We start from the raw sequence: 10,702 nt of genomic DNA on the forward strand, positions 1-10,702 counted from the left end.
TTGTTCCCACTGTTATCCACAGCTGAGTCCTGGGAGTGGCTGGGATGGGTGGGGCACTGCAGCTAAGCGACAGTAACCGGTGGATGGAAGGAGCCCTGGTTCCTGTTAAGGCCCCCATTTAGAAATAAATGAGTGTTCATTAACGTAAAATTAAATTAGAATGAAATTTCCCATCCCGTTTTGTTGAGAAGGCAGAAATAAGTGGGTTGGCTGTGTGATTTTGCTGCAGATGCTGGAGACTGTAGTCACAAGGTGATGATAATAATAACAGTAATTTGCTTTTTGTTGGTGCCCCCTTCCGTCCCCAGATCTCAAGGCAGATGTTAACTCCTTGCTTTTGCAAAGGCTCATTGAGGTTAAAGGGCTAGCTGCACATTCCTCAGCAAGGCGCTGAGCGCAGAGGCCTTAAAACGCTCTGGTCCATTAGGCCTCAAGATCGTCAGTAAACGGAAAAGGGACCAGGATTCAGGAGACCTGAATTCCAGTGCTTGCTCTGCCCCTGACTCGGCGCGTGGGCAGAAAATGCCATCTCTCCAGGCCTCCGTTTCCTCACCCATGATGGACGCGCTGGCGCACGTCTTCCGATTTGTGGTTTCAATGAATATTTGAACACAGGACTTACAAAAGGCACACCCTTGGTAATTTTGCACCATTTATGGCCAAGCTTCCTCTGAGCTTTATTATTTTCCCCTTTATGGCTTGACCTGAATCTGAACTTTGGAAATTAATATATTAAATAAAAGAGTCGTTTCTGCCTATTTCACGCTTTATTTGCTGGGGGAGGGGGGCTGAGGGCTGTTTGGGAGAGGGTGTTTTCCTTCCAAGCCCAGCGGATTTCTAGGCCCTCCCTGCGTGGGAGGGGGGTCCGAGCTGTGTCCTCCTTCTCCCCCAGCGGCCTGTTACTTGGCGGCTGGAGAAAAGCAAAGGAAGTTTGTAGCCCAGAGATGTCCTGAACGCGCCCAGGGGCCTGAGGCAGGAGGGCATCTGGGAGGGGGTGGTCTTCCTGGGCTTTCTCTGTAGCCCAAAGCTGGTGGTTTAACCTCCCAGCTCCTCCCCCTCCAACACTGCCTCCCCTCTCTTCCCTTCTCCCCCTCCCGGGATTGTGGGGGGTGGGGTGGGGGGTAGAGGCAGTGAGAAGGAATTAGTGGCTCTTAGTCAGTTAAGACCCGGCTTTGCACAAGTAACACAGGCAGACCTTGAACTTGGCAAGGCCAAGTGGAGCTCAGGACTTGGACGTGCAGAATAGGTGGAGGGAGGGGATGCAGGCTGTCGTGAGAGGGAAGGAACTGGCTCTGCAGTGGGGAGGGTTGGGGGTTACTGCCACCTGTTGTGGCTCTCAGCCAGAAAGGTCCCTAAGCACCAGCAGCCCTGCAATTAGGTTCCCCTCAGAGATGGGGTAGGGTGGGGGCGCTCGTGGGAGGAAAACCAATCACAGCCCCCTGTGGCTGCGCTGCTGGCATATGAAAGCGGCGGTGGGCGGAGGACGGCCCTACTTACCATTCTGGTTCTGGGTGGACTGCGGCGCCTGGCCCAGCAGCCCTTCCAGGGTGGCCCGGTACTTTTCCAGCTGCCTGGAGTCCATCCTGATTCCAATGTCCACAGGCGCGAGCAGCTGTGAAATAAAGCAGAGTTAACAAGGAGGGGGAGAGTCAACCCCCGGGGCGACACGCAGGTGGGGGGGGGGACACCGCGGGGAGCCAGGCCATCAGGGCTTCCCTCCTCCCCATCCTTGGGGATCCTCTGGGAATTCTCGCTTTTACCCCCTAATTCTAACCAGGGCCTGGATCCTGGAAGTGGCTGAGACCAGTGGGGACACAGCCAACCTCCCCTGGTGGGGATACAGGGCAGCAGGGCTTTCCTTTGAGGAGGACACTGCCGCCACCCCAGCCCCCCCGAAATAATAGTAGCCAGCACCAAGGAGCCCGACTGGGTGGTGGGTGGCCTTCTAAATGCTTTCCATAGCTTAAGCCTCTCAGTAACCTGTGATGTTGAGGCTCTTAGTGTGCCCATTTTGCAGATGAGGAAATGGAGGACAAAGAGGTGGAGTAATAATTCACTCTAGACCAGAGGGAGAAGCCAGTACATTCGGGGGCCTGGAGGGACCTGGAGGTGATGCTACTCCCTCCCTACCACCTGCCCCCAGCTTCCTGGCTCAGTGGTCTTGCTGCATAAGCCAGACAGCCCTGACTCGGAGGAGCCCCAGGCCCACTCCCCTCTTCCCACTGGGCTGGCTGGGGCGAGAAATGGGCTCTGGATGCCTGAAGGACCCCCTGGCCCTGCCTGTGCCGGTCCCTTGCTGTGTGATCTGCTTCCTCACTTTAAAATGAGGAAAAAAGAGGGGGTTCTCCTTGTGACTCAGCTAGTTAAGAACTTGACTAGTATCCATGAAGATGCGGGTTCCATCCCTGGCCTCGCTCAATGGGTTAAGGATCTGGTATTGCTGTGAGCTGTGGTGTAGGTCACAGATGTGGCTCGGATTGGCCTTGCTGTGGCTGTGGTATAGACCGGCAGCTGCAGTTCCAATTCCACCCCTAGCCTGGGAAGCTCCATATGCCATAGGTGAGGCCCTTAAAAAAAAAAAAAAAAAAAAAATGATGACCTGCCTGCATCTTATTTCCCTCCGGAGCACCTATAGCTCCTGGACACTGCTCTATGCTGTTCTGCTTGCTGGTCGGCCCTATTTGTGGTCTGTGTCTGACCCTCCCAGTAGCTTGTTTCTGGTCCCATGGAGTGTGACTTCCTCGAGGGCAGAGGACATCTCTGTTCTGTTCCGCCTCTATCCCCAGTGCCTGGAACTGTGGGCACAGCGCGGTTCAGTAGATGCTCCCCACCCACACAATTAAAGAGCCGCACCAGACAAGCTCAAGGCTGTCCCCAGACCTGACAGTCTGTGCCCCGACCTGGGCACTGAGGCCCTGGGCCCCGGGTCTGGACGCCGCAGCTCTGCTGGGCACTCCCGTCGTCACTCCCAGAGCAGCCTGGCCTCCCGCCTCCATTCGTGCAGCCCAGATTTTTCCAGTCAGGTCAGGTGACCTTCCCTCTGTGAAGCCCTAAAGGCCTCTGGACATCCAGCCTGGCCCCCCAGGCCCTGTGGCCGCTTGCCCTCATTCAGCAGCCCTGGGCCTGGTGGGCCTCAGACCCACCAGACCCTGGGCAGGGCCTCTGCACTCACTGTTCCTTCTCACGGGTGTCCTTGCTTCGGCTCTTGGCATGGGTGGCATCTCTGGACCCTTCAGGTTTCAAGTCAAATGTCCCCTCCTCTGAGAGACCTCCCCACCCCCAGCCAAAGCAGTGCCCCAGCCCCACTGCTGACTCCCCACCACACCTCCTTATCTGGCATCTAAAATGGTTGATCGTTTGGAGTTCCCATCGTGGCGCAGTGGTTAACAAATCTGACTAGGAACCATGAGGTTGCGGGTTCGGTCCCTGCCCTTGCTCAGTGGGTTAACGATCCGGTGTTGCCCTGAGCTGTGGTGTAGGTTGCAGACACAGCTCGGATACCGTGTTGCTGTGGCTCTGGTGTAGGCCGGCAGCTACAGCTCCGATTTGACCCCTAGCCTGGGAACCTCCATATGCCTCGGGAGCGGCCCCAGAAAAGGCAAAAAGACAAAAAAATAAAATAAAATGGTTGATCGTCTCATCATTGGTGTCTGTCTCTGCCTCCTAGATAGACCTTGTGGCCTGCATGTCTGGTTGACAGAACATCCTCTGGTGGCCCAGGGAACGCCCCCCCTCAGTTCTTTGCGTTGTCCCCCTGTCTGCTCACCTTGATAACCACCCTTTCTTCTTCCTTCGTGGGCTCCGAGGGGTCCAGAGGGCCGAGCTCCTCCGACGCCTGCTGGACACTCAGGGATTTCTTTTGCCCTTTATTCCGCTCCTTTTCCTAGGGTTCCAAGCACAAAACTGTACAAATCCTGCCCTCCCCCACCGCCCCATGGCCCCTTGATGTTTCTGCCCAGAGCACTAAGTGGCCCAAGCCCCTCATGGGCAGAAAGAACCCCCTCTCCCAGGTGCCTCCCACACAGGGCATCTCGGATGCCTGAGGCCTCGGCCGTGTGGCCGTGTCCCTCCGGTTTGCCCGCCAGCGAGTCAGCTCGAGGAGGAATCAGCTCTTCGACAGTTCAAACATTACACCCCTGATCGTTACTGTTAATTAAATTAAAATGCCGAAAATAATGGCTGCCCCTCCTGCATATTAAGTGTGAAAATGTGTTTTTCTTAGCAAAGAGCCTATAAAAAAAGGTGGCAAGACAGCCTCGCCTGCGAGGGTGCCGTAGGGGGTCCGGGAAGCCCGAGTCCCTGGGATGTGATTTATAAGTGGCGAGACGGGGAGCTGATTTATGCAGGAAGGACTTGCAACTTCTTCGTGGAAACCCCAGTGTCTGGGAGTTACGAGGAGCAAAGCCATAGCGCAGGTCACAGTGGTGTCCTTGCATTGTCATTTCACTGTGTGTTTGGCCGAGTTGGACTGCGTCTGTCCAGCCCCACATCTCGCCAGGCATCCCGCTGGCCAGGTCCCCAGGCACCGAGGCCAGGCACACCCGTTCCTCCAGTTTCTTTGACAGCCTCACTCTGGGCCTGCCCTGATGCACGGTGCTTCTGGAACAGCTGGTCATCCATCTAGTCATCTTTTCTGCTAGAGGAAGTCAAGTGGTGGAGAAAGGGAGGTTTCGGGGTCCGCCGTCTCCCCCATCCCTTTGCACGCCTGCCCCCGATGAGGAGAAACAGGGTCCAGCCCTGCCTCTGCAGAGGATGCCGTGGAGACCACCCCAGACAGAGCGTGTAGCTGGGGCTGCACCACAGGGCCACGTGACCTCCCGATTCGCTTGTGTTCCCCTAGCGGGGCCTCAGTCCTGGACATGTGGGACATGGAGGTCCCATTCTACATCCACTTAATGAGACACAAAGGTGGTGTCGACCCTCAGAGCCCCAGACATCCAAAGTCACAGGCGCAGGCAGGCAGGTCCAGCAGTGCAGGGTTCCTTAGGCCCCGCTGTCTGAGTTCCATTGAGCTGCCCTGTTTTCTTCTGGGCTCGAAAGAGAAGGAGGCTTTGGCCACCCCTCCTGGAAAGGCAGCTTCCTCCCGTTCTGGACACCTGCTCCCACCTGTTCCTCTGTCCTTCCCTCTCAAGCCCCAGCTCAGTCCCCCGCTTCCCCATCAGCTTCCAAACCCACGCCAGCCCACGCCGACCCTCCTCCCCTGCACTCAGCACTTACCAGTCAGCGGCACTTACTGGGCAATTAATCATGTCCTGCCTTGTGACAGCACCCTTTACTTCTCTACTGCTAGTGAATTTTTCCTGCGTTTGTGTCTTGGCTCCCAGGACGGCCCCTCGAAGATGGGAGGCTCTCAAATTTCCTTGCATGCCTGGCCTGTCACTCAGGGTGGCCCTTGCTGCTGCAGAGGTGCTCCACAAATACTATTGGTTTGTAAATTGAAAATCTCTGGAGTTCCCATCATGGCTCAGCGGTAACAAACCTGACTAGTGTCCATGAGGATGTGGGTTCGATCCCTGGCCTTGCTCAGTGAGTTAAGGATCTGGCATTGCTGTGAGCTGTGGTGTAGGCCGGTAGCTGTAGCTCTGATTCGACCCTTGGCCTGGGAACCTCCGTATGCCACAGGTATGGACCTAAAAAGCAAAAGCAAGAAAGAAAGAAAATCTCAGTCTCTGAAGGATGGGCAGGGGTGGGGAAAGATGTCGCCCCCGGAGCCACTGACACCTTTGCTTTGTGGTGCTAGGCAAGCATTGGAGGTGGCTGGGGACATGGCTGGAGTCTGGGATTGTTGCCGTCTGGGTCCTCCGTGATCACTCAGTGTCACTGGCAGAGCTGATTGAATGTGGGTTTTGTTGAAGGGCCGCTGTGCCTCAGAGAGACTAACGCCACTTTGGTGCTGGGCAGGGCTGTGTCACCTCAGGTGGCTGGGAGCCTCTTACCTGCATCCTCTGAAGTTCCCCGTAGGTAAAGATGGGAACAAAGGCTTCCGTGTGGGAGGCCAGCATGGCAGCTGCGTGCACCACCAGCAGGACGACCACAGCCTTGCGGGACACCATCCTGGAGCTGGACACTGACAAAGGGCACCTGTCACCAGGTGCAGGGTGCAGTGACAGACTGCTGCATCAGAGGCTGGTGCCCTCAGCTCTGGCCCACGCCCCACATGCAGCTGTGTGACCTTGAACCATCTGCTTAGCCTTTCTGGAACTGGGCCTGGTGAGGGGCTGGACTGGGTGAGCACAGGGCTGCCTCTGCCCAAAGCGCCGACACTGGGAGAGATGCCTTCCAGTGGCCACGCTGTCTCTTTGTGGCTGGAGCGGTCTTCTGCGGTGAGCTGGGGTAATGAAGCAGGAGGGACCTCATGTCTCAGAGAAAAAACCTTAGATTATCAGCAGAGCTAAGCCCCAGGGTCCAGAGGGCCCTGCTTGCGCCTGAGCCAATTAGGGTGTGGAGAGGCCTGGACCCAGGACCACCTGATTCTGTGGGAGCCCCAGAGAGGAAGGGGTGCAGACCTCTGCTCACATGGAGATAGAGCCAGATGGGAAACTTCAGCTTGAGCAGCATCTAAGGGCAGAGCGCAGTGCCCACCCTCTGGGTCGGCACTGGCTCTGGACCAATCCCTTCCTTGGCTCAAGCAAGTGGAGCTGCCTGTGGGCCAACACCCGGAAACAATCTTCTCCCTGTGACAACCACCCTCCTCCGAACCAGTGCCAATGCCAGCGCGAGCACAAGACCCCGCAGCCTGGAAGTGAGTCTGTCTGGAATGGCCAGGAAGAAAGAGGGCTCCCCAAGACCGAGACCGCCAGGGGACAGGTGGGTGTGGTGACAACAGGGGTGCAGAGACTTGAGAAAGGAGGCCCACTGGGCCAACGCTGGGCGGGTTCAGGAAGGGGCATGGCCTGCTGGGTGGCACCTGACCTGTTGGGAGAGGGTGTGGTCTGCTGGTGGAGGGGCGCGGCCTGCAAGGTGCCATCCGTGGTTGACTCCTTAAGGCTAGTCCCTGGGGTCCCTTTCCAAGTCCTCTCCCACACGATTCTCACGCCCGCCTGGGAGCAAGAGTGATCCAGGGAGGGGAGGACACCTAGGGAGGTGAAGGGACCCATTCGAGGGCAGTGGGGGCTGGAGGTCTGGCCTTCTGAAACCTAGTGCCTGTCCTAATACCCACTGCATGTGGCCTCTGCCCACAGAAGTTGGAGAAGGCTTTGCAGGGGCGGCCCTGCTGAATGCATTCTGGGCACCATGCTCCTGTGCAGGGTGGACGGCAGAGCTCGGGGCCAGGCCCCCTGAGCAGGGAGGAGGGGCCGGGGCCACCTCTGCTGCAGCGGGGGTGAGGGATTGCAGAGGCAGCCTGGCTTCTATTGAGAGGCGAGGGTCCTGCCACAGGCTGGCAGAGCCCACTTGGACCCTCCCTCTGGAGAGAAACTTCCAAGGCCGTGGGCTTGCGTCCTGCTTCTCAGCTGGATTCTGTCCCCAGCCCTCTGCCTGGCATCCCCTCTGCTGAGCAGGACCCTCTCTCGGCGTCTTGCTCCCCCGCTTCGTCTCTCCATAGCGCTAACATTCCACAAGCAAGAACCTTCAAGCTCTGACAGCCAAAGCCTCCCTACTGTTGCGTACAAATTCCCAGGACGGCAGAAAGGACCACCCCCAGTGAAGACCACCTCTCAGAGCCCCGGAGGGAACAGAGCTTGGAGGGGGGGGTCCGAGTCACTGTTCCTCCTACCCTCTCCCCAGCTCCCTCCCAGGGGAGATGGATGGGTCACACTGATGGCATCCCCTTTCCTTCACAGAGATGCCATAGTTCCCTTTTCATTCTGCTGTTCACCTTAACTCACTCCATAAGAATCTACAAAAATTTTGGGAGTTCCTGTCATGGCGCAGTGGTTAATGAATCTGACTAGGAACCATGAGGTTTCAGGTTTGATCCCTGGCCTTGCTCAGTGGGCTAAGGATCTGGCGTTGCCGTGAGCTGTGGTGTAGGTTGCAGACGTGGCTCGGATCCTGCATTGCTGTGGCTATGGCGTAGGCCAGTGGCTACAGCTCCGATTAGATCCCTAGCCTGGGAATCTCCATATACCATGGGAGCGGCCCTAGAAAAGGCAAAAAGACCAAAAAAAAAAAAAAAAGAATCTGTAAAAACTTTGAATAAAAAAAGGCAAAAATCCAATTGCTGCTCATTTTCTTGATCCAACTGAAACAGATAGCATTAATGGCTTGAACCTAGCCAGAACCCAGATGGGGACTTGAACACATGAGCCGGGACTTGAACCCAGCCTAAACCCAGATTAGGACTTAAACCCACAGTTTTTAAATTGGAATTACTTACCCGGTGTCTGGACTAACTGAACTTCAGTTTTTCTTTCTTATTTTTTTTTTTTTTTGTCTTTTGGAAGTTTCCAGGCTTGGGGTTGAATGGGAGCTACAGCTGCCAGCCTACACCGCAGCCACAGTAATACCAGATCCAAGCCAAGTCTGCAACCTACAACACAGGTCATGGCAACATCAGACCCTTAACCCAATGAGCAACACCAGGGATTGAACCTGAGTCCTCATGGATACTAGTTGGGTTCGTTAACTGCTGAGCCATGACGGGAACTCGAGCTTCAGTTTCTTTATGCCTTTGCGCAGAAGGAATTCAGCGAGAGGCAAAGTGGTAGGCAAGAAATAGATTTATTAAGCTAGGACGCTGGAGTTCCCACTGTGGTGCAGCAAAAACGAATCCGACTAGGAACCATGAGGTTGCGGTTTTGATCCCTGGTCTCGCTCAGTGGGTTAAGGATCCGGCATTGCAGTGAGTTGTGGTGTACATCTCAGACGTGGCTCGGATCCTGCGTTGCTGTGGCTGTGATGTAGGCTGACGGCTGTAGCTCCGATTGGACCCCTAGCCTGGGAAACTCCATGTGCCGTGGGTGTGGCCCTAAAAACAAACAAAAGACCAAAAAAAAAAAAAAAAGATAGGACTGTCATGAGAGATGCAAGTGAGCAGGAAAGGAGGCTCTGCCCCAGGATCCGGTGGCTACAGTTTTATCACCCAAGGGGAGTAGGGGTTGGAAAAGACCACCTCTTCCTTTCCGGGAGTGGTAGCTCCTCCTCAGTATCCAGTGAGAGAGTATTTGACCCTATAAAGTCAAACGAGGACTGTCATGGTGCTTATTTAAATCATCGGAAGGGTGGTCCTTAAACTCCTGCCCTTGGTCTGAACCTGAATGCAGGCCCATCCCACCCCCCACCCGATGACCTGAGGCATATCTCCTGCCTCCACTGGTCAAGCAAGCCTTTCTTTCTTTCTTTCTTTCTTTTTTATTTTTTTTTTCTCTTCTTTTTAGGGCCTCATTCATGGCATATGGAGGTTCCTGGGCTTGGGGTCAAATCAGAGCTACAGCTGCTGGCCTTTGCCAGAGCCACAGCAACACCAGATCCGAACCACATCTGCAACCTACACCACAGCTCATGGCAATGCCGGATCATTAACCCACTGAGTGAGGCCAGAGATCAAACCCTCAATATCATGGTTCCTAGTCGGATTCGTTTCCACTGCACCACGATGGGACTCCTCTGATGGCTTTCTTGAGCAATGATTAACTTAGAGTGCTCTCCCAAAGTCCCCTAGGTTTCCCTCGCTATCTATGGTTCCTTCCTGGGACTCCTACGACTACCTGTGTAACTATCCTACTCTATCCCTATTACAAGTGGCAGTTGGCATGTCACCCACATTCGCTTGTGTTCCAGGAGCTCAGAGCCGGAGAGAGCGCTTCTCATCACTGGTGAGGGGCTGACTTTCCTCCTCCACCACTGAGGAAGGGGCTTCAGGGCTCAGCTCTGGCTGAGGGGGCACCAGGCTCCCTCCACCACCCCAGTAACCCCCAGCCCTGCCAGCCTTGCCAGGCCAGGCCATTTCCTCGGGGATCCAGCCATTCCCCCTTAACTTCCCAGAGCCAGGAGTCCACAGCGATCGGGTGGCCCTGTGTGCACGCCGGGCTCTGGCTTGGGTTCCTGGTGTGCAGTTGATGGCACCCCCCCCCCAGGTTGCTTGTATTTTGCCGGGATTTGCACTCCCTGCTCCTCTCTCAGCCAGCCAGGCTTGGGCAGCCCTGCTCCCACCCACTTTGTGCAGCTTTGACCCATATCCTGGAAACCAGCTTGGGGCGCTCAGGCTGAAGCCCAGGTGGGTATCGGAAGGTGGCGGAGCGCCAAGGGACTGGGTCAGCTCTGGGCTGGGCTGACTTGGCTCGTTCCCGTGCTGACCGCCTCCCCTGCCCACCTCCCTGGCTACTCACAGTGGGCGCGTGTGTGTCTCTGCCTGTCCGCTTGTGTCGGGCTGGGCTGACGGGCCCTTATATACTGCCTGTCCGCCCTTTGGGGCCCATTAACCTTTGGGGGCTCTGGGTGGGGAACCTGCATTCTTGGAGCTCGTGGAAACAACGGCAGGGCCTGCCACGCCTTGGCCTTCTGGGCCTTTCCTGGAAGGCCCCTCCTCGGGTGACAGTCAGGGTCTGGAAGAGGCCAGCCGCCGCCCGGACGGCACTCTCCTGTCCACTCAGAGCTCAACTGCCCCTCAGGGGACATTTTAACGAAAGCCCTTCCTTTCTTGGTTACTTAAACATATCATGTTGTGGGGCTTCTCTGGGCCACTCTGGTGACCAGAGTCTCTGTCGCCTGTCAGAGTGCTGAGTTAGGATGACAACTTGTTTTCAGCCTTTCCCCTGAAGCC

General features: G+C 56.1%; 1 protein-coding gene across 3 annotated transcripts; it reads right to left on the reverse strand.

Moving 5' to 3' along the window:
* Positions 729–10,292, reverse strand: MLN (motilin). 3 transcript variants are annotated; one of them, XM_013977796.2, is made up of 5 exons: positions 10,269–10,288; positions 5,937–6,060; positions 3,767–3,883; positions 1,498–1,612; positions 729–910 (listed from the first exon to the last, which is right to left on the reverse strand). In XM_013977796.2, the coding sequence occupies exons 2-5, from the start codon at positions 6,051–6,053 to the stop codon at positions 900–902; spliced, it is 360 nt and encodes a 119-aa protein (XP_013833250.1). In that variant the 5' UTR covers positions 6,054–6,060; positions 10,269–10,288; the 3' UTR covers positions 729–899.

Source organism: Sus scrofa, chromosome 7 (assembly GCF_000003025.6).
Source record: "Sus scrofa isolate TJ Tabasco breed Duroc chromosome 7, Sscrofa11.1, whole genome shotgun sequence".
Lineage (NCBI taxonomy): Eukaryota > Metazoa > Chordata > Mammalia > Artiodactyla > Suidae > Sus > Sus scrofa.

Excerpts from the sequence above, each read along its gene's own strand:
- MLN (XM_013977796.2), bottom strand. The coding sequence starts at position 6,053 with ATGGTGTCCCGCAAGGCTGTGGTCGTCCTGCTGGTGGTGCACGCAGCT. Across the intron at positions 3,884-5,936 it reads GGGAACTTCAGAGGATGCAG|GAAAAGGAGCGGAATAAAGG; the intron begins GTAAGAGGCTCC and ends TTGGAACCCTAG. Across the intron at positions 1,613-3,766 it reads AAGAAAGGGTGGTTATCAAG|CTGCTCGCGCCTGTGGACAT; the intron begins GTGAGCAGACAG and ends TTTATTTCACAG.